At 35.5% G+C, this 24,646-nt stretch overlaps 1 protein-coding gene across 3 annotated transcripts in view; it reads right to left on the minus strand.

Moving 5' to 3' along the window:
• LOC109057984 (phospholipid-transporting ATPase ID-like) overlaps positions 1 to 24,093 on the minus strand; it is a 35,261-nt gene extending 11,168 nt beyond the window's left edge. The window contains exons 1-15 of one of the 3 annotated variants that reach the window (XM_042772371.1): positions 23,893 to 24,080; positions 20,226 to 20,293; positions 7,494 to 7,552; positions 7,270 to 7,383; positions 6,915 to 7,013; positions 6,696 to 6,757; positions 6,294 to 6,366; positions 5,598 to 5,668; positions 5,426 to 5,505; positions 4,317 to 4,475; positions 4,153 to 4,241; positions 3,785 to 3,981; positions 1,918 to 2,126; positions 314 to 348; positions 36 to 204 (exon numbers count right to left, since the gene is read on the minus strand). In XM_042772371.1, the coding sequence (XP_042628305.1) occupies positions 36 to 204; positions 314 to 348; positions 1,918 to 2,126; positions 3,785 to 3,981; positions 4,153 to 4,241; positions 4,317 to 4,475; positions 5,426 to 5,505; positions 5,598 to 5,668; positions 6,294 to 6,366; positions 6,696 to 6,757; positions 6,915 to 7,013; positions 7,270 to 7,383; positions 7,494 to 7,552; positions 20,226 to 20,250 (1,441 nt within the window). In that variant the 5' untranslated portion in view covers positions 20,251 to 20,293; positions 23,893 to 24,080. Of the gene's footprint in view, positions 1 to 35; positions 205 to 313; positions 349 to 1,917; positions 2,127 to 3,784; positions 3,982 to 4,152; positions 4,242 to 4,316; positions 4,476 to 5,425; positions 5,506 to 5,597; positions 5,669 to 6,293; positions 6,367 to 6,695; positions 6,758 to 6,914; positions 7,014 to 7,269; positions 7,384 to 7,493; positions 7,553 to 17,913; positions 18,099 to 20,225; positions 20,294 to 23,892 lie in introns of those variants that run through there. The other 2 variants (XM_042772370.1, XM_042772369.1) reach the window with 2 other exon arrangements.
• Positions 24,094 to 24,646: the final 553 nt, after the last annotated feature.

Consider the following 24,646-nt stretch of genomic DNA (forward strand, 5'->3'; position numbering starts at 1 on the left):
GTGAGGCAGATAATCAATAAACCACAAATCCTTACCCTCTCTCTTCTCCTCACTCATGACCGTGTGGCAGAGAGACAAGACCCGTAAGAATTCATGCACTGCTGGTTCTCCCACCATCACTGCCTCTAGCAGAGACTGGTCGTAGAAACAGAAGTCCCGGTCTGCTAAAGGGTTCCAAGCACTAAAGTCTAGGGGCTGGACCCTCTGAGAATAACAGGTTATATAAACTCTTTCTGAGCAACAGTAATGAAATGACAAATGAAAATGACAACAACTTCTTTAATTCCACAAAGTGAATCTTGGATGCGCTGACCTTCTGCTGAGCTCCCAGAATGTCCATCACCTCACCTGTGAAACGAGAGACCGAAATGAGATCTGTAACAAACCTAATACAATACAACATATTTATCAGTGTAAGGTGTCTATAGTGTTTGTTGTAAATCTGCAGCTCTGCTAAAGCATTTGCATAGTTTTATAAAAATATTTATTGTTAGTTTTTCTATCAATTGTCTATTTATATAGACTGCATTGTGTGATGGACTTCGGTCATGATTATCTTTGGTGTCTCCTTTGAAGGCATCTTGATTAAACAATAATTCAATTAATAATAAAAAATATTTACCAGTATATAAATAATTCTAAAATAACACATGGCAGATTTATCTATACATATCTTATATTATTATTATTAGTCTATTTAATTTATGTTTATTTAAATGTTTCTAACTATAAAATATACAATAATCACAAAAATCATATTTTAAAATAGACACCAAATTGTTGTAAATCTGCTAAACCATTTTGACATATTTTTTCTTGATTATTTAATTCATTATTATCATTTATAGTTTTACTTTTAATCATTTTGTATTTTTATTTTTAATAACTAAATGATTTTTTTTATTTTTTAATATTTTTATTGTCTATTTACTTTTTAATTGTTTATTTAAATCTCTATAACTAAATAAATAAGTAGAAATGAAACAGCTTATTAAAATTTTAGTTTAAACATTTTTGAAGATTAAGCTTTCATTGACTGCTTGTTATTTAAATTTTTCAACAACAAAATGTATTATTATTATTAATATTAACATTATTGTTATCTAAATTCTTTTTAATGTTTGTAGAGAGTAGAAATCACAAATAAAACAACTTATTTAATTTTTGTTTGACCTCTTAATGATCAACATTTTTTTAAGGTTAAGCTTTCAATTTGTTCAAAAATAATAATAACAATAAAAAACATTTGAACTTTTTAAGGCTATATTTTGTACCATACACATGCAAGTGCCAGTTGATTAATTTTATATTATAAACTGATGTGTTTTATCTGTTAAAGCTTTTTTGCCTTTAGTTCAGAAAAGCTGAAAAAGAAAACACGCAACCAGTTTGTTTTGCACTGTCTGAGTCTGAAACTCTGTCCAGTGAGCTGTTTCATTTTTCAGCTAATTTCTCCGAGCCAAATCTAGAGTCCAAGGCAGCAATTCACATGTCTCGTGTCAGCATGCCCCACGGAAGAGAGGGGTGGGGTGATCAGTAGCTCATTATCATGAGAATGCACTAAAACAAGTCGCTGTGAACAGAGCTGTTTTTGACGATAAAAAGGGTGTTGTTTTGCATGGCCACTGAGGAATTTTAATCAAAGTACACGCCTTTCATGAAGACCCTAAAGAATCATACCAACTTGTGGAAAATGGGCATCCGATGTCCCCTTTAATTTGTTCATTTAATGTCTGTTTAACTGATTGGTAAGCAGCTGTGTAATAAGCAAGGTTATATACAGTCAGCTGGTCATTATTACAATATAAATTTACATTATAAAGCACGTCAACATGATATAAGACTCATTTATATATGATAATGGCCAGCTGCTTGCACATTACACCTTGAACATAACTGCCATGTGCGGTTTCTCACCATATGCGCGACCGTTGATGGAGCACTTGTTGAAGGTCATGATGTTCTGGGTGAGTGTTCCTGTCTTGTCACTGAAGATGTACTCCACCTGTCCAAGCTCTTCATTTAGTGTGGTGGTCCGGGCCTCTGCTGCTGTGTTACTACGGCTACAGAACATCCGCCGGTCCCAATTAATGAAATAACTGTGACCCAGGCGAATCACCTCCACACTAAGAGATTCAGACAGATGGAAAGAGAAACAGACAGAGGGTTATCAGAATGCAAATATGACCTGCTTTTCAGTAGAAACGCTTAAATTGACTGCAGACCTCTGACCACAAGGCAAACACAACAAAACAGACACACAAAAATACACAATACAGTTTTCCTGTTCTAAAGACATAGGCTATTTAGTATGCAGCTGAAACAGACAATGGCATAACAGTCTACCAGACCATTAAAAGTAAGGTTTAATACGATTCATTTACAGAGACATTACGAATCTGCCATTTAAAACTGTCATTTAAATCGGATTTTGGGAATGCTTGTGCTGTGCCATGGTGCTGCTCAGTGCCATGCTGCAGGTCTTCCAGTACGAGTCTGTACCAGTCAGAGGTGGGTTACATTCACTGGAGCACACGGCAGAGTTAGAGCTCATTCAGAGAGCTGGTTCAGAAAGGTACAGTCAGGATTTTAGTGGTATTATATGGACTGTTGTTATGTCAGAGAGAGAAAAAAGGGGAGTCTATGGTCTATCTCTTACCTGTTAGGAAAAGTCTGAAGAAACATGAAAACAACAAAATAAATCAAAATAAAATACACAGCACAATATCAAGTATAAAATTAACTTCAGCTAGTACTTTAAAAAAAAAAATTTAAATCAAAGAAGAACTTTAACTGGAATTTTTTATTAATATGATACAATTTGGTGTCTCAAGACTTTTTAAAAAGAAATGGAGCAATAGATAAACTATTATCTAACAAAAACAAAACCTAACATCAGAAGTAGCTAGTCCTAAACATATCAAATGATTGTATCCCCCCTTAAAATTCTGATCTTGGCCTGTCATAGACCTTCTAGTGTCCAGCGAATAAAAACACTATCCAGCAACTAAAATCATACAATGTTTGTTATTTTAGTATTATTTATTTACTATTATAGGTTTTATTAACATTTTGTGTTAGCTTTTATTTTATGTGCTTTTTTATATGTTACTTATTTAATTAGATTAATTTTGTTTTTTATTTATTTTTTTAATTATTCAGATTTAATTTACTGCATTTATTTCATTTATTTTATTTATTTCATATGTTTTTTCCAGTTAGGAATTTGAATCCTTCAACTTAACCTTATTTCATTTAGCTGATAAGGCAACATTTCAAATGTTTGTCTAGTTTCAGTTTTTCATCTAATATTAAAATTTTTTTCTTTATTTCAGTTAACAAAAGTTTTTTTAATATTTTAAGTTATCGATAAAAAGATAATGCATATATATCATAATTATCTTATATTTTGTTTTTTAAGTTAAACTGTTTGAATATTTGTATTATTGTTTTTTTTTTTTTTTTTGAATGTTTAATGATTTGATGTTTTTATATGTATAAATGAAAAAAAAGAAAAACTGTATAAATATTCTAAATTGGATAACATAGTTGACCAGCTTCATACAGTATAAAATAAATAAGAAATAAAACAGCTTATATAAATTTTACATTTATATTCAAAACAAGATGTTGGATAAGATAGTTTTTTAGCATTTTTTTACATTTTTTTTATATTTTTGGATTTTGATATTCATGGTAAGTGCCAACCGAACAATTTCTTGGGATAATTAATCTTTCTTCCTGCGTTAAAATGTTTATCTCTCCTCATCTTGCTCTCTCTCACCTGACATAGAGAGAGATGGGCACGACTGTGTTGAGGATGATGACATAGGACCAGAAAGACAGGAAGGCCGAGAACAAGAAGTTGTCCACTGGTGGGTCCCAGGGAAGGAAGCTCTGGAACAGAGCACCCACTTCTTTCTCCCAAACTGCATTTCCTATGGCCAAGATCACTCCCATACACACCAGGAACCCAAAAATCTGAGGAGGGGAAAATTACAAAACTGATGTGGACTAATTTCAGATCTTGAATTGTATGGCAGTCAAACATTACTTTGCAGAGTTTATGCTGTTTATCTATTTCAGTACCCAAATATTCAGAAATTCAGGCGAGGTTTGTAAATGAGTGTGTGTTTGTAAACAGTTTCTCACCCACAGCACCAGTGTATTCATCAGTCTGTCTATACTGGTCCGCTTGAACTTGGTCCGTCCGCTGTTCTGCATCAGTTTGGTGTCAGGACCTGAGGTGCACCATCATAATTATGACAGGTTAAACTGAAAACTAATCACACACATATATAAACACACACACCAACCTGCGAAAATAACAAGGCCATAGCAGCTCTCTGTGTTGCGCAGTACGCAGCCGCGAAGCAGCATGTTCTGGTTGCTGAGGGGGTATTTACAGTCTTTCCAATACAGAGTCCCGCAGAAACGGTCAAGCTTGTTGTTGGGAGGCTCACACAGCACTTCTCCTGCACATACACACAGATATACAGGAGGAAAAAGGAGGTCACACATATTAAAAAACATCGAAACAGTAACATTTTATGTAATAGGTGTTATGACCAACTGTTCAGCATCCTGGGTCTCTGTACAGCTTGTGTGCTTTGGAATTTTTTTGTTGTTCTTTAAAAACAGGAAACGTGGGTGGTCTGTGCTGACACAGGTTTGATGGTGTGTGTGTGTGTGTGTGTGGCAGTATATTGTGTTGGGTGTTAAAGAATTGCTGCTGAGAAACTGTCCACCACATACATTGCTTTCCGCACACTTTGACTGTATCTTTGGTTCTCTCTCTCTCTCTCTCCAGTAAACTACTGTAACTCATAGTAGGGTCAAACAGTTGTTGCACTTTTGCATTTTTAATGCATCTATTCACTAGCCCATCACTGAATTTATTCTGATTTTATTTGTTGTAATTTTATTTTTTTTGTGTTTCTATTCACTAGCCCATCACTGAATTTATTCTGAGTTGGTATAGCACTTAATAAATAATTAAATTAATAATTTAATTTTATTTAATTATACTTATAATATTATAATAATATAATTATAAATTAATATATATATATATAAATTAATTTATGTAGTTTTACTATATATTTATTTTAATATATTATTCATAATTTTATTTAGTTTTTTTTTTTTTTGTATTTTTAAAAGTTTTTGTATAGTTTGTTTTTATTTAATTTTTGATTAATTCCTTTAGTGAATGCCCTCACTGAAAACACGCAATTCCTTTTATTGCCTTTCTATTTTTGTTCCATAAACTTCTGCAAATCTGAACCACGCTGTACGCAAACATATTTTCTCATTTATGAGTTCACAAGATTGGTTAGCTGTCTCTTTTTCTTACTAATCCACTTTCTCATTTCCACTCTGGCTAACTTTCACATCTAACTGGAACGCGTTCAGAATCACATACCATCAAACTGGGCCAGGTTATTAGGATCTCCCAGCTCTGAGGTAACAGACAGAGACTGACGCACCTTCATGTTCGTTTCGCTGTGGCAGAAAAATAACGACATTGTGTTGAGCTTCACTAGAAACATTAAATCATATTAAACAGCAAATTCAGGAAATAAACACAGGCATACCCATCCAGTTCCGCAGTTTCAATGTAACAGAGGCTATGTGGTTCACTGCTGGACAACAGGAGCAGGTCAGCCTGAAACACATATACAGTATACAGCAGTGTTACTATTAACTAAAACTATTAACACATTTTTCAATAAATAAAGCTAAATAAAACAAAATATATATATTAAGGGTGAACAACTAATTTTTGTTTATTTTAAGTTGAAGCAGTAAAATTACTAACTGAAAATAAAATAAATAAAACCAAAACTGAAATAAAAATAAATTTAAATAGTAATATTTTAAAAGACAAAAAAACTAATAAAAATGATAAAGCACATAAAATTACTAAAAATGTAACTGAAAAATTAAATATGAGTGTACAAAAAGAAAAGCTATTCAAAATATTAAGAAAAACTATAATAGCATCTAAATAATATTAAAATAACACTGGTATACAGACGAGAGACTAGCTGCTGTTTATCCTTGACAGACAGAGTAACCAGAGGCATAATCAGCGAATAAGACCTTGGCTACTGGATCAGTTTCACAGTGTTGTATTCGAGAGCAAATGCATCAGAGATTGGTGTGTACATGACCATGAATTACTGCAAGTAATGTCTGTGACTGCTGAGCTAGTAAAGTGTCTTTTTATTTCATTAAACCATGTTTAATTAATTCATTAATGTCATGAAGGACCACAGAGGAAAACTCACTGCCACAAACTGATTGTTCTCCAGTTTGATGATGTCACCCACTCTGACATTCATCCATTTCTCCTTCTGAAGACTGAGAAAGTGAAAAAAAGTATAGGATACTTATTAATGCTTTGTGATTGTTGGAAAATTGCTATACAATGATTAAAAAGTGCTCTAAAGTGTATAGTGTCTATTATTTTTTATAAATAGATGTAATATTAATTTACAAATTACAATAAAATTTTATATTACATATTCATTTTATATATATATATATATATATATTTTTTTTATTTTATTTTATGTAATTTAAATTTATTGTATTTAACAGCTCGGACACATTTATATTTCTTGTAAACAGCAGATGTTTTCTTGCAAACATAATGTAAAAGGAAGTGCGCATATTAACATGAGACTCACATGCCACCGATGAGGACCTGAGACTGACGGTTATTCACCTGGTTGTCACTCTTGTGACGAAACTGTGAGATCAACAGAAATGTGTGTGACTGAGTTTTTTTTGGTGTGGTAGATGTGGTGTGATAGGTCACTAGTATAATAAGTATAACCATATTTTTGTGTGTAGTGGAGTTTGGCAGTTACAGTAAGTTACAGCATGTGTGTGTGTGTGAGACTCACATAGTCATCGGTGGCATCTTTGACTGCAGTGATGCTCAGCACCAGCACTAAAGGCACAATGGTAGTGAACCAGGATAATGAGGAAATCTGTGGAATCAACTGAGACAAAAACATACACACAATTACACACATTTTTTAAAGCCATTTGTATAATATACTAATGCACCAACTAGTCTTAGTAATTAATGTGAACACAATGTTCAAACAATCTGACAAAATGATTGTGGCATGCATGTTCTCACTAACTGCAACCTTCAGGCCAGGATGAATTTTGTCATGCTCACAGCCATGATTTGACATTTTTCTCTACACTTGTAATAATCATTTGAAGTAAGAATTAATTTGAAGTATATACCTGCAGTATGAGAAGAAACAGGAAGTAGGTATTGGCAACTTCCTGGAACTGCTCAAACAAGTTGACTGGAAGGAAGGTAATGATGTTGTACTTTGAGGTCATGATGCAGTTGCTCTGTGGACAGTGAAAGAGATGATGGGGAGGGGTGAAGGAGAGGCAGAAGAAAACTGTACACTTCATTTATAAGTAAATTTATGATGAATGACGTTATATGTGTGACTTACAGCATACTGGAACTTCTCATTGTACTCTCTATCGTTGGCCCTGACTCTCCTTTCCTCCTCTGTGAAGAAAACAAACTCTGAGATGTAAAAATGGCCTGAAATATATAAAATATAAAAATAATTTTGATGCCAGTGATAGACCATTACAAATGAATCTTCACTTTTTTTCGATTTAAATAAGGTCAGGTGTGGAATGACATGACGCTAAAGTAAATGATGACAGAATAACCATTTTTAGGGGAACTATCCCTGCACCATCCACTGATGCTTCTGAAATGCTTAAACACTACTGAAATAGAAATAGAAAACTGAAAAATAATCAACTCAAACATACAACATGGGACTTTTGTATGTTCAGTCAGAAGACTGGCTCATATGCTTTATGCTTGCTGAGAAAAAAGTTTGAATTAGCTGAGCGCACAAGTCACACACCTGCATATATCATGCAGTAACAGGGGAATACAGTAACTTTCACTTCCCCATGAAACAAACTATACAGTCGGGACATGTCAGTGCTAAACACCAACTTTAATCAAATGAGATAGAGCTATAGCTGCTAAGTCGAGTGCAACACAACAAAGAAGAAGGAAGTTATAGTCAATTGTAGTGCGACAGATTAATTTCTGCATTATGAGGCTGAAAACGGGACTGTTACAAAATAGGCTGTGGTTTGCATACAGTCATAAACCTGCTGTTTTCACTTCTGTTGAAAACGAGACTCACAGTTTCAAGCTCACACAAAGCTCTTAACACCGCAGTGTTTCAGGCCAGACTGACACATAAGACACAAAAACACACAAAGTAGTAAATAAACACACCAGCTTGTATCTGAGAAAAGCTCTTTCTTTGGGTCTCTCGTCTTTTGACAGAAATTGCAAAAATTGCTCTGTTGGATTCACTTTGCTATGTACTGTATCTGTCACATCCTGTGCTCACAGCTGCACAGTTTTTTTTGTGCTGGGTAATGGTCATTCCATTTGACAGCCTGTCTGTATGTGATTGTGTGTGTGTATCATCAAATCATATTATCCATGGCTGACTCGATGCATTTTTGTGGTGGAGACACGTTTCTACCTTGCTAAAAAGATCTTAGACCAGCATGAAATTCCAAACACTCTACTTGATTTTGTTGGCTAGTACTGGTCTAGCTGATGGACCAAGGAAATGTTGAGCAAAATATCTCAATCAGATCTCTCCTCTGAATGAAAAAGCAACTGAAACTCACTCTTATCTCTCATCTCTTCCACACTCTCAACATAATCTTTCACTGTGGTAGTTTGCGAGAGGCTTATTTAGATAAAGAGTAAGTTAAAGCATTTGGTTGGTCTGATTTCATTTTGTGCTGCTGTAAAGTTGATGAGAATCTTCTACTAAAATTAAAAGACTAACCTCATTACTCCCTGCTCAGAAGTGAGAAAAAAGAGGTCTGATGAATGGCCGAGAACTGCATCTGCACCATTTACACATGCATCAAAAGGTCAAACCCATAAACCAATGCACGCGAATAGATATAGCCAGTCAGTAGTCTGTTTCCTCCTGCACCGAGACCTTCACACCTGCTCTGGTCCTCTGCTCAGTCACCGAGACTCTCTTTGCCTGTGGTTTCCTGTGTTAAGACAGCTTGGCTCTCTCATATTTTGCCGCTATAATGGCTGATTTATATGCACTGCCCACATAGCCAACACACTAAAGCAAGCACTTTAAGCTGCCAAAAAAAAAAAAAAAAAAACATTAGCAAATATTTTGCCTGTCACTGGGGCAGTACCCTTAAAAATACACCTTTGTATTCTAAACTGTGTGAAGCTAAGTAGGTCAGGCTACTAATATGTATCCTTAAAGTGGTAGATAATTTTGTCATCATTTTAATGCTGTTTGTTTTATTTGAAAAATGTTTGTTTTTTTTGTGCTGATAGTTAAAGCAGTTTTTGTGATTTGGTTATGTTGTTGTTTGGACGTCAATGTTGTTCAGAATCTTCTTTTGTGTTCCACAGAGAAAAGCAAATGGAATGACACGAAGGTGAGTAAATGATGACAGATTTTGGGGGGTTAACTAATCTTAGGTACCATTCCTTGGGTCATTTAGGTCAGTAATGCACCATATATCAATAAGCATTGTAATTCTATGAGAATAGGAAAGTCATACCACAACTATAATGATAATGACAGAGAAACAATTTCATTGGAATTACTTTCAAACAATCTTTCCATCTGTTGAATGATAAAAACATTGACAGGTAATCAGAATCCACCAAACTTTATAAAGCCAGAGAATTTAAAGCTGCAGACTGAAAAGAAATAAATAAAAATAAACAGAACATTATTGTGCATAAGTGTGGAGCTAATATAGCTATCGATACAGTTATATTTTTATTTAGTAGTCTTGGTAAGAATGGACCTTAACACTTTTATTCTCAGCATTTGTAACACTAATACATTTTGCATCTTCATTGGTAGCTTAGAAATGAGTCATACTGTAAATTTATATCAGCTTAAGTTTGATCTTTTGCTTGTGAACATATTGTTTCTGAGTTCTGCAATCCTTGTGAATGTTCCTCAGCAATAAAGAACATTGTGTTCCGATGATAATATATGATACCTGTATGTCTCTAAATTCACCATTCATTTTTTTTTTCTTCTGTGAAACAGGATACAATGTTTGGAATATTTCTAGATGTATCTATGAGTTTAACCTAATGTCAAGTGGTTTTGTATACTAGTTTTCCATATTTTATATGAGTTGAAGGATCAGTCCTTGTAGTGTTAGTGTTTAGAAAACTCTCTCACTCTCAGCTGACTGAAGCAACTTTACCTCCTATTTGTCATTGTTGACACAGGTCGCACTATTTCTTGTATAATCAAAGAAACAGCTATTTCAAGATCATGATCTTAAAAATGTAGCATTTTGATGTCCTTAATACTGTACATAAAAAAGTAATCTATGGAAGTATCATATACAAACATAAATAACAGTTAAAGCTGCCCTCGCACCCGGAGCCACCTTCACCCGGTGGCCTTAGGAAGGAACAGTGAACAGTGGGCAACATGCTTTTAAAGTGGTAAATATTGGAGGAATATGTCAAAGTCATGTATATGTGCCAAACTTCCTGCTGCCAGCTGGTGGTGCTATGACTATAACTGAATATTGGCATGTAGATGTCTTCAGGCCAAGACTTTTATCAAACACGTGAAGTTTGGTGCAGATCAAACATGGTATGTTTGAGTTAGTGTAAAACATGAAATATCCTGTTGCCAACAGGTGGTACTATGATTATAACTGAATATTAGCCTTTAGATGTCTTCAGGCCAGGACTCTTATCAAATATGAGAAGTTTGGGGCAGATTGGACAATGTACGCACAAGTTACAACTTCCTGTTTCAAGGCATTCATAGCATGCTTTAGCACTTAGTTGAGTGTTGCTATCATGTTTGAGCATGTTTCTAGCATGTTTAGCACTCATTGGCTTATTTTAGTGTGTTGCTAATAATGCATTACTTCCAGCTATTGGTACTGTCACTTCCTGTTGACAGTAGGTTGCGCTATGACTATAACTGAATATTGGCTTGCAGATGTGTTCAGGACTTTTTGAACATGTTGAGTTTGGGGTAGATTGGACATTGCATGCCTGAGTTCAGCAACTTCCTGTTTCATTGTATTAAAAGCATGCTTTAGCGAATGAAACATGTTAAACATGTCACTTTCCGTTGCCAGCTGGTGGCGCTATGACTATAACTGAATATGGGCATGGACATGTGTTCAGGACAGAACTCCTATCAAACGTGTGAAATTTGGGGCAGATTGGGTATTGTTTGCCTGAGTTACAGCAACTTCCTGTTTCACGGCAAACCATTTGTCAGGCTACCAGAGACAAGCACTTCAATGAAAACTCAAGATCTTTGCAATTTAGCATGGCAAAGGCCTTATGATTACACTCACGAAATTTGAAGATGATCCAATAAAAACTGTAGTAGGAACCATTGGTGCTTGGGCTCTAATGAAGACTGACTCTTTATTCAACTCACTACATCTTCCCTAAATCTGTATCTCTGCTCTCAGCCATCCTTACCCCATCTCCTTCTTGTCCAATTGCTCCCTCATTCTGTACTAATCCTCTATGCTTTCATTTTGTCCACTCTTCCTCAAGGTCACATCTTTCTTTTCCCCTGCTTGTGACTATATGTTGTACTCAATGTTTTCAGTCCTGATGGAAAATAACACTGCTGCTGCCAGAGTCTGAGAGTGCATTACCTGCCTATTGGCTGCTGATGACATAATGGCTTTGGCCGTTGGTGGGTCTGGTTCCATCCGGAGAGTACCTCAGCAAACTGGGTCATTAAGCACTTTTAACACAGCGGCCTTACTAATACAGCCAAGGACAAGCGAGCCGCAGTGAAACACTGCTTGTACAACATTTCTCAAAAAGAGTCTCGTTGACAGAGAAGGAGTTGTTGTTGCTGTGATTCAGCACTACTGCCAAGGACATTCGTTATGCTAGCTCACAAATCTGTGCAAATTCAAACAGACCAGCAAGTTATGGATGTGCAGTGATGCAATACATGTCTTGTGTAAGCTAGTGGTGCATTGATGGACTATTCTAAAAGTTATGCGAAGCTTTGTTGTGACTGACATGACTTTTTTTCAAATTAAAATCAAAGTATTTTGGCATAGGCCTAAGTCTCTTATGTTCACCAAAGCTGCACATATTTTTATGAAAAACAGTAAAATATTTTTCTGTGAATTTGGGGAATTGTTTCTCATCTCGGGCTTAAATCTTCTATGGTGTTCCGCAGGGCTCTATTTTGGGTCCTCTCCTTTTCTCCTTATATATGCTTTCACTCGGTTATATTTTTCAGAAACATAATTTATCATATAATTTCTTTGCCGATGGCGCTCAACTTTGCTTTCCTGTTAAAAACAATAACTGCTCTATGACTAATTTGTTTGCTTGTTTTCAGGACATTAAATGCTGGATGGACTTGATTTTTTTTTTTTTTTGGAATAAGGATAAAACTTAAATAATGGTTTTTGGTCCAACAACTGTGTCGTCTGGCATTGCCAAGCTGCTTGGCCCCCCTGTCATCAAATGTACACGACTGTGTTATTGGTGTTGTCTTTGGTCCTGTGTTTTCTTTTGATAAGCAGATCAGTGCTGTTGTGAAAAGCAGTTTCTTTCAATTAAGATCAATTGCTAGAATCAAGAGGATGCTTTCCATGAAGGAACTTCAAACAGTAATTCATGCATTTGTAACTTCAAGGTTGGATTACTGCAACTCACTTTATCTGGGTTTGCCTAAATCATCTCTGCACCGATTGCAATTGGTGCAAAATGCGTCAGCCAGATTATTGACTGGCACTAGAAAACGTGAGCACATTACCCCAGTACTTGCCTCCCTACATTGGCTCCCGGTCAAGTTCCGTGTTGATTTTAAGATTTTGCTCTTTGTTTTTAAAGCTCTTCATGGTTGTGCTCCCCACAGTACAGTATATTTGTAATCTTCTCATTCCGCATTCCACCTCTAGATCTCTTCGGTCATCTAGTCAATTTCTCCTCTCAGTCCCTCGTTCACATTTGAAAATTAAAGGCGACCGGGCTTTTGCTGTGGCAGCTCCTAGGATCTGGAACAGTCTTCCCCTCTACATAAGATCTTCCCCTTCTATTTCTTTCTTTAAATCCACTTTGAAAAACTATTTTTATTCTGTATGTTTTAATTCTGTTTGAGGGTGTAAAATTGTATTTGTCCCTTTGTCTGTCTTGATTGGGTGTTTTTACTTTGTTTTATATTTGTTGTACAACACTTTGGTTGCAATTCCTGTTGTTTTTAAAAGTGCTTTATAAATAATTAAACTAAACTAAACTAAACTAATATCTCGAATATTGTGAAATATTATTACAATTTAAAATAACTGTTTTCTATTTTATTATTTCTATTTCTGTTTTATTCTGGTGATGGCAAAGCTGAATTTCCAGCAGCCATTACCACAGTCTTCAGTATCACATAATCTTCCAGAAATCATCAAAGTCACATGGTTCAACCAACATGCAGAAATACTGTATGCAGAAAGAAAAAAAAGGACCGCTGCAGAGCCTTATGACTTGTGTTAAGGTCAATAAGTCAATTAAAAATTAGATTGAGAATATCAGATAAATTTTTTGAGAAGGAAAATTTATTTAGGTTGTAAAATGTTATGCGATACAAACCTCAAAACATAACGGTATATAATAATTAATCATTTATGATATTTGTAAAAAAAAAATACTTGAAAAAGATATTTAAAAAAGTAAAGCTTTTATTTTATTTTATTTTATTTTATTTTATTTTATTTTTAAGAATATGATTAAAATAAGACACACATAAATTTCTGGTTATACCACATGAGTTTTTTTCTTGAAAAATTATATAAATGTTCTTTCAAAACCATATGAATCTAACAGGAATACAAAAAGTATAAAGAAACTGGCACATGTTATAAAACACCATTTTATAACGACCCTGAAAAGTGAAGAATGAAAAATGAGAATAAATCTTGGTGTGAGAGAAATAAAAGTTCAAATAACTTAGTATAATAATATTATATTAAGTTAATATAGATTGTTCTCAAGTTAACACCAGCTTTTCCTGGTGACATACAGTACAAGAACACAATCAATTGCTATCAAAGGGAATCTTTCAGACAGGTCTCAAAAATAGCACACATTAAATTAAAGTGTCAAAGTAGCACTAAAGCACCAATGAAGGTCCTGTTGTCTCCACTATTTCAAAGCATTTGTCTCTTTTAATGTCTAAAAGAGACAAGGCACAGGCTCAAATTAGCCTCTAAGTGGGTGCGTTAATTGCTACTGTACTCCAAACTTTTGCACACACAGCAGAGGAACAAACAGAACACCAGCTAAATACATGACTCCAACCTTAGCAGAGGCCAAATACTCACTAATTTATTAATTTAAAGGCACAATATGTAAGATTTTTTATTAAAATATCCAAAAACCACTAGAACAGTGTTATATATTTTGCTGACTTGTGTACTTACATTATCCCAAATGTTTCAAAAAATTGTAAATCCAGTGAAATAAGCAATTTTAACTAGTGACACGGACCGTGTCTATAGTGTCATTGTGTCGCCTGCCAATGACGTCATAACCCCTCGATTTCCGATTTCTCGAGATCCTTCAATATGTTGTGCATTTTAATAGACCGGTGACGGCCACACAGAGTAGCATTATAACAGAACTTTCAAATGTATCTAGTATGATAAAACAGTGCTGCTTTTTTCCCCAACATACACACGACCGGAAGGAGTGGAAGCGTTCGACTGTGGCATAATAAAAGCTCTGCTGCTTTCGAGCCGTGTGTTGTGCTTGTTCAACAGCCTCGTTTCGCTTCGATGGCTTTCAGCCTCACCCTGCTTCATTCTACTACGTTAATAAATCATTAGCTCAACTATGAACATGATTTCTGCATGAGTCCCGTCGGATTGCATCTGCTGTGGGGATGAAGACAACAACTCCCATGATTCCACACTCAGTCACTGCGTCATCAAACTACACCTTTGTTTCTTTGTTTGTTCTGAATATGCGCCCCCTAGCGGCAAAAAATTAAAACGGTTGCATTTGCCTAAAGAGTTGTATGTATTCTCTTAATTTACTGCTTTAAATTCTTACTTCTCTCCCATTCTCCTTAAAGCAGATGATTTGCCTGTTCTGAATATGGTGAGAGAGTGTGTACTACACGGTAATGCCAAAACATATGCTAAGCATCTTAAAACATTTGTTCATTTGATAAAAAAAGCACATGACCTCCACATGACCTTTTACTTCATCTCAGTCTCTATGAATCCATCGCTGCTTTGCGCTCTCTCATCTTGGAATCTGCTCTCATTTCCCCATTCCTTCTACTCTTTGCCAAGTGCCTTCATATGCCCAGCTGGCTGACTCATCTATCCATACCAGAATACACTCGCCAAGTCTCACCAACCTACAGTATTCTTGTTACTGGACTGAACAAACCATCCATCTCCAAAATGACAGTTTATATAGTAAGTATGTTCGTCAAATACTCAGGGGGTTTTGCCACATTAGAGCTGACTATAAAATAGCAGAGAGCAGTCTCTCTGAGTAAAGGGATTATAGAGGTTCACATGAGGACAGGCTTAACACCCACTGACTGCAACACATTCAGTGCGGCAAAAATATGTTCCATAAAGGCTATTTTAGATGTATATGTGTGTGTGTGTGTGTGTGTGTGTGTGTGTAACCACAAAGAAAGCACTTGTAAAACTGTACTAAATAAATAATCGAAAACACTGAGTATACCATAAAACTGTGACTTAAAGTGTGTATTGTAAGAACTTCTAGTTAACTGAAAATGTTTTGCTAATTTATATTTAAACATAATTTGAAGAAGTCTGCTGATTTTCAACCAGCTTTCTATTGTTACAATGACAGTAGTAAATGTAAATGAACCAATCAATACGAGTGAAAATTATATTAGTATTCTTTCTATGTTTTACCTGTACCCAGATATCCCTGCTTATTTTTCAGCTAAAGTCACAGCCCTTTCTCTAGTAAATTCTCACATTTTTACTGCACCCTGTTTTTATTAAAAGCGCATATCGCCAGTGGTGAATTCCCCATTTAAACCCTTGATTCTGCAGGATATTTTTTTCATTAACATAAATATGCAATACATTCAGAAGTCACTTATACCTAACTCTGCCTTAAAAATATACAGCTAGATCCATTCTGATAGCATATGATCTACCGAGATGATAACTTTTCTTCCACACTTATATCCCATATACCTTTAAAATCTAACTAACTCTAACTGGAAGTAATGATGATAATGGCAATGTTAAATGCACAGCGATATGACAGTCAAGTGTGCACGAGATGATCACCACTTTGTCACAACAGACTGCATCAGAAGAGACATTCACTGTGTTACTAAGACACTAACTATTTCTAACTAAGGTAGGAAACTAGAAAAATGAATTCCTTTCTGCAGCTTGTCCACACCATTGGATATTTCTAGGCCTTAAGGGTCAACTTAAGGTCAGTTCCTATACTTAATAAGTAACACAATGCCCTCTAATCGCATTTGAAATGTTTTACAACAAGTACAAATAAGACAGCAAAGGTAATTTTGGGGGAATCTTCTTGATTTGAAATGAAACTTTGATACCTTTACACATGGCAGCCACCTCTTCTGTCTGAATCATTCTGGTCATTTTTAGATGGCTCTATCTCTACAGTGACTGATAATGAAAGCATCTATGCTGTAACAGACACTGTGATATATATATATGATAGACATCTTAACTTATCTTGTCATAAGGAAAGTGAGACATAAATATGAACGTCGAAGAGGTAAAAACAATAATCTCACTATGATTTTCAGCCTGTTGTACAGGTAAGAATCACAGAAATGTGGCACCAATGACTCCACATAATGAACCGAAAAGGCTACACATATATTGAGGCCGCTGAGTGTAAAAGTCCCCAAGACCTCACAAAAAAAAAAAAAAAAAGCACACAGAGTTGATCCCCAATCAAACAGTAATTCTTGTTCGGCTATGCAGAATCTGAGAGGTCCAGCGCAACACCTTTACAAACCAGAACAGCATCAAGTTACTTAATTTCACCAACAAAAACCTACAACAACATTAAGTGAGAAATACAAACAGTTTTGCAAAAACAAAACATGACAGTGAGTGAAAATGTTGCAGGCTGTGTTCATTACATAAATGACATTTAAAACGGTGCAAAATCGGACCTCGTGTTGATAAGCAGTTCACACAGATCACTCATTTAACACTGTGAAATAAACTGCAATGATTCATGGAGAAAATTCAGATGAGAAGGAGATTCTAACTCATGTAGTTAAATTTTGTGAGATATGCTGTGTGACAGATCTTAAAAGACATTATCTTTCAATGCAGAAATTAGGATATGCAATCATCTCAATAACATCAATAACAAGACTTTCTAAAGACTGACTATACAGACTGTTTTACATTTAAAAAATAAATTGAGATGCAATTAACTGAGTGATTTGTGAATGTTGACTGGGGAATGCATGATGGTTATGATCACAAGGTCATGGGACATACGCGGACACACACAGCGGTCACTGGACATTGGTGTGATTTGTAAGACAATCAAGAGAGTGAAATAATGAATGAATAAGCACATTTATGAAAGAAGACAAAGTTGTTTATTTATATGACAGGGAAGTGTTGAAGGAGTTAGAAACATTAAATAAATAATAAATAAATGTGACATTATTATCTGAATATTTAAATCACCTCTATTCCAATATGAATATAATGTCACATACATTAAAATAACAGAAATCACCAACTAGACTCATTTCAGATCACATCATCTGTGGTAAACATATGACATATAACGCAAAGTAAAGGTACCTGCTCCTTTTCTTATTTTTGTTGAGTTGCCTAATCCCTCTTTCTTCCTTTTTAGAGGGAGAATGATTGGAAACCACTTCTCTGGGATGTCTTTCGGGATAGTCATGTTGTCCCAGCGTCGTTTACACAGATCTGCGCACACTGCAGTCGGACATCACGCCGGCGGAGCGACGGAGAAACGCGCGCGCGGCAGCTGCGCACCGGCGCCGAATGACGGAGCGCTGAGTGGAAGACATCAGATTACAGACGCAGCGGTAAATAACACTTCACTCCCTCTCAATTTTGATTTGCCGCAGAGTCCTTGAGGTCATTCGTTGCGGTTTTTAAACAGTGTGAATTTTCTACACTATAGGATTGTTTTTGCACATTCGTTTAGAGTAACGTTCTGCGTTTCAGATATGCATTTAATATTCAAGTATAATAAATTAATGTGGCTTTAAACTCCTAAATAATCAAATATTAATTGACATTCAACTACTGTAAAAACCTCTGAAATATCGATTTTCGACCAGGCTGACGACACGTTATTAACACTGTCATCGGACTCTGTCTAGCTGCGCCACTAGAACTACGATGTTGTTTTTATGTGACATAATCAGAAAGCAATTCTATTGGTCGAGGATGTGGCCAATAGGAACTAACTGAGGAGGTTTCCAGGGCAACTTAGACTGCAGAGCTGTAAAACATGTATGGGTTAGAAGACACAAGGAGCCAGCGACCATACGGACTCATCTGGCAATGAAATATCCATATAGTAATAAGATTGAGAGCCAAAGTGGCGCCTGATAAACAGACAGTTTCATACTTAAGGGCAAGGAGGAGGGTAAGAAAGGGAGGCACTGCGGAAGACATGTGGACTAGTCAGGTGTCTGTGCACGTGCTACTTTTGTTGTGTGGAGAGAGAGGGAGTCTCGTGCCAAGGAAGGAAACCTCCGGACTGTTAAACAATGATCTAGCATATACTCACGTGTATGTCTATAACTTTTTGATGTTGCACTGCACCACAGTGAAAACACACAAGCTTTGGAACAAAATCACACCTGTGGCTAATCACAAAATCACACACGGAACTATTTTATAATAATAAGTGTGCATGCTAATATTTGAAATTGCCTCTTAAATACTAAACACACTCTCTTGTTCTGACTGCAACACATAAAACAATATAGGTCAATTAAATCAGACAAGTTCGGGGAAGTCAAGAAGTTTTGCATTTAGACACCATATTGAATTTAAATGTGAAAATGAGGCTGTGAGGGATAGACTGACAATCTTTACCATGGCATAAACTAAAGTGATAAAGTGTGACGTGACATACAGCCAAGTATGGTGACCCATATTCAGAATTCATGCTCTGCATTTAACCCATCCAAAGTGCACACACACAGCAGTGAACACACACACACCATGAACACACACCTGGAGCAGTGGGCAGCCATTTATGCTGCGGCGCCCGGGGAGCAGTTGGGGGTTCGGTGCCTTGCTCAAGGGCACCTCAGTCGTGGTATTGCCAGCCCGACAACAGTATAACAACAGTATATTCAACTGAACACACTGTACTTCTATCCTTATTTTCATTCCTGTCAAAAATAAAATATGGCGCTGCCCTGACTAAGGTCTACTGATGCATGAATAGGATATTGTATATCTTTTAGGCTAATTCTCATAAGCATCATTGCTCAAGCTAAGCATCCCGATGTCATAAATAAACATATTACCTGGCGGTGATTTTGTATGAATTTTTGCAATGTGATCTGTATGGAAATGCACAATTTTTTAAAAAAAAGTCAACATGAAGGTCCTAGTCTAACCATCAATAGAACTTTAGTCAAGTAGCACAAAAATTAAATATTGTGTGTGTGTATATATATATATATATATATATATATATATATATATATATATATATATATATATATATATATATATATATATATATATATATATATATATATATATATATATATATATATATATAAATATATATATATATGGTGTATGCCATTGCAAAGATCCCTCACAGCCTCATTTTCATGCATGTCAAATTCAATATGGCATCTAACCTGGCTCAGGTCTATGGGGTGTAAGTAGATCTTACAAAAAATTTACAAATGAGATTGTATGAATTCTGATGGATTAGCCACCAATTCACCAAAATATAAAACAGGTACAAACTGCCATAGAGTGAAGGTTGAGCTGAGTGTTAAGGGCACTTTTCAGAGTGTATATTTTAAATTCAGAGCACAATATGGCAATTAAATATAAAAGTGTGTGTGTATGTGTGTGTTTAGGAAGAGTAGCTAATTGTTTACCTGGGGGAAGTCTCTTTCTGAACATTTCCACACCTCTGAAATTTTGCCGCTCCGGCCCATGGGAAAATCTACACCGACATGCAGGCACACACGTAGCGAGAGAGAGAGAGAATGAACCACATTGTCAACAGGATCTCAAGGGTAAAATACCAACAGTTTACGCTCACTCAGGAAATTCAACGATATTTAATCCTTGACAACGACAGTATGCAGATCAGTCAGCTAAAACTAAGCCACTGCTAATGAACCTGCAGCCGTAATCTTAATGCCTGACTGAAACCTAGGAAATGTATTGTCCAACTATTTTTCTTTAATCATGTTAATATTAAGATAACTGATAAGATTGATAAGACTGTTTGAGGTTGTTATACATTCACATTTGTTATACAATGAGCTGGACATAGCACTGTTATTAAGACTAAATGCTAATGCTAAGTGATAGCAAGTGGTCTTGTCCGGTCTGTTCCAGAAGCACATTGATGTCTGCGGGTCTGGTTACCAATAAATTTCTTTCTGAAGACGCCACAATGCTCTCTGCTTTCTGTCTCCTGTCTGCCTGACACATAGTTCATTTGTTTAAACATTTTATGGAATAGGAGGCTAAATTGCTCTTTTCTATATTAGTGTGACTCTGCTTATTATGGAGTATTATAAAAAACAAAACAACAAAAAAAAACAGATATACAGATTCCATAAATCATGCAAGATAAAAGTAAGGCTATATACTCTGCATGTTTATATCACATAATTAGATTTTTTTTTTTTTTTTTAGAAAATCATTCAGTTAGTGATCAAACCTACACTGACATAGTTGGTCAGTGGACATCAGCATTATTTATGAAATAGTTTATAATCTACCATAAAGTTTTCCATATAGGGCCTAGTTAAGTATAAATGTTCAATAAATATTGACATCATATAATTTATCAGTTGATATCTGTGTTTTTATTATTTATTTTATCTGCTAAATTTGAAGATTTAGAATCATCAGCATTCATTTAAAAGGGTGGTGATCAATTATGACAAAGATTTAACCCTTTTAAGAGCTCTAAATTTGACCAGTGTATGGATATTTCCTTTATTATTTTGAATACTTATGTTTTCAAATGTATATACTGTTTTCTATAGAAGGTTCTAAAAGGAATGTGAATATTTTTACATATTGTATTATATGTTGTGATGCCTAAATTACCTTAAGTGGTTTAAGTGTGTTTTAACTTCCTTTCTTTTTGCAAAGCCATATAGATTTGTAATATCAACCATTACATGAACGTAAAATCAGTATTAGCTTGAATTTCAATATCACTTACGGATGGTTTAGTAATATACCTTTTCTCAAACAACACAGCAATGCTTTGATTTTAGTGATCTCAAATTAGGGCCTTTTGACTTTCCCTGAAGGAAATTTCCGTCATCATAACTGGCTTGCAAAATGGCCCTACCTCTTCCAATCCAACTCCTCTGTGATTTACTAATATCTTTCAAATATTAACTGATATTTCCTTAACCATGATGGGTCACGCAGAGAGATATTTTTCTGTCTCTGAGCTGCCCTTAGAACATTATTGACAATCATCTGTTGCTTTGAATACCCACAATAATGATATGATTTCATTTTATGTAGACAATCAAAGCAGACTGTTCAAGAGCGTGGGAGGAGATGGGTAGGAGGAGGCCACCTCTGGCTCGAGAACAGAAAAAAACCCCTAAAACTATCTGCTTCTGCTAGTAAAAATATTCTCACAAAAATAACAAATCCAAAGATGCAAAGAAAGCACAGATCATTAGTTGAACACTAAAGGTTAACTCAGGTGAGATGTAATATTTCTGTTTATTCACACACACTCACACAGACAGTCAAGCTGGTACACGTGTGTCAGCCATGATTAGAGTCTATTAGCATGTATCCGACTGGAGGCTTCCACACCAGCAGGTCAAAACCAATGACCCACAACACACACACACACACATATACGAGCAAGGACAAACACACATATATGCACAACCCTACTTAAGGACAGACCCAGTAACCAGGCTGCTTTTGACACTAAATAACCCAGATCTCGAAGCCATGTTGAATATAAACACAGTCAGACAAGTTCACATCTTCACGCTGACAACACACTGCAGTGGTGTAAAGCAGGTCATTTGACTCAGCATCTATAACAAGCGTCATGCAGCACACATTCTTTCACATATGTTACATGCATGCATACTGCATACACAGTCTGTCACACAATGCAAACCAGAAAGTGGCTTTTGCATTTTAATCAAGAGAAAAAGGCACTCTTAGTTATTTATTTGCGGTCATGTAGGGCTGAACAAGCCAGCTTTTGAGTGTTATCATCTATAATTTATGACAAGCATATGTGCTGCATATTTTTCTTCCTTTGCCCATGTATTTTTCCTGTACATGTTGTTCTAGTTATTTTCCAATAATTATTCTGCCCTCATTGGCTTCCCCTCTGTTCAACCTAATTTCTTTATCCATCGTTTACACTTGTGATTTCAAAAGGTCAAACAGGAAATTACCATCAAACCAGAACCACAATAATGATATCGACTACAGAAAATTATGAGTCTGCTCTTTCACTCTCTCTCTCTCTCTTTATACGTATATACACAAACACACAGATGTGGCCTTTAAAATGCATATATAATAATGATTATTACAGTTTATATAAATGTAAATTGGTCGTGCCTCTTGTGTTCATATGCTTTCTTTCTCTAGGCAATTAATACATTGTTGGTTCTTTAAGCACAGCAAAGCACATTTCTTAGCTGTCAGTCAGAATTTTACTCTCAAAGGAATTTCAAGAACTAGCTTAAATCCCTTGTTCATTTAAGCTTAGGCTACAAGTGACACAAAAATACCTTATTTTTATAGTCCTATAACTTATTGTTATAGTCCGATATTATTTTTCACGTTGCAAATGGTAAATAATTTAATTTATGGTATTCCAAGGGGCCTGTGGAGATGATATATACAACAACACAGAACTTACATTTTTATGGGATTTCTTACTCTTAGCTATTTTGTAACTTGTAAGTAATACAATTTTTAAGATTTAGCTATATCATGTTGGGTAATGCAATGCTGGCTTCTTATAAAAATGTTCTTAATATGTTATTATTGAAAGATTTTAAAAGTACCACGTCAAGTAAATAAATGGTTTATATGTCTTCATGCTGTTTCAAGTTATTACAAGGATTTAACAATTTATTAATCAACATTAGATTATCAATAATATTTCAGAGTTATGCGACCGAAAAACTGATCTTCGACATTAACAAACATTTCTGCTTTCAAAAGCTCTTCAAAATGCCTAGAATAACTTGGTGTAAGTTCATTAATAAGCCCCTGACAACAATCAGTTTATTGTATTCATTAGGTGAACATATTGCATATTATAGGGTGGCTGTATGGTAGGCTAGTTGCGAAATAGACAACAAAACGTTAAACAAGATTGTTACAATGCGCAGGATGCAGCTCTGGTGGAGTTTCACTAATCTATTTCAACATTTTTAAAAGAAGAGGAAAAACAGTGATTTATAATTAGGCTTAAGTAGTTTCTAACTGTTCTCGCAGAAGTCACGCTGTTAGCATGTAGAGCCTTTTACTGAACAAGGTAAAGCTTGTATGGTCATGAGCGGATAAGACCGTTACCTTTATCGGCTCCTCCTGCAAGCAATGTTGAATTCATACATCTCTGTTATCCGTAATGGCTTCTTACTTCTCTATAGGTATCCCGTCGGAAGGCAGCATGCGTTAGTATGTATCGGATGCATGCGATCCTTGACGATCAAAACATCCTTAGGTGAAAGTGTATCGGACTCGATAGGCCAGCAGCTGCTCATAGTAATAGGATGAGGGAGGCGGGGTGGAGAGGCGGTGTTTGCATCTGCATCTGCTATTCCCACTTTCAGCCTTGCACTGCTCAAGAGTAATGTTTTATTAAATGTTGGATAAAAGTAAAAAAAAATAAAAATAAAAACGATTCCAAATTTCTTATAAGTTCGATTTGTTCCATTAAGTGTGGTTAAACACTGCTGATGACTGCATGCATCTTAATTTTGTTATTTACTGTGGGTTTTAAAGAATGTTATCATACAATTTTAAATGAATGCAGCAGATGCTGTAACTTTCCTCACAGTGCAGCATGGGGGGGGGGGGATTTTTGGACATTTACCATGTGCTCATTGTTTTGATTTGTCTTGTGCTCCCTCTGCTGGGCACACAGCTTCATTCAGTGCAGGTGATAAACACGGTATTGGCGATGAAGACTTAAATATATTGTGTATTTATTATTTCACGAATTAAACAATAGCACAATATCGTTTTATACCAAAAAACACCCTTTACGCAAGCTTTTTAGGAAGATTATTAGGAAAAATTCAGCCACCTTCGTTGATACGCGAAG

Source organism: Cyprinus carpio, chromosome A16 (genome assembly GCF_018340385.1).
Source record: "Cyprinus carpio isolate SPL01 chromosome A16, ASM1834038v1, whole genome shotgun sequence".
Classification (NCBI taxonomy): domain Eukaryota; kingdom Metazoa; phylum Chordata; class Actinopteri; order Cypriniformes; family Cyprinidae; genus Cyprinus; species Cyprinus carpio.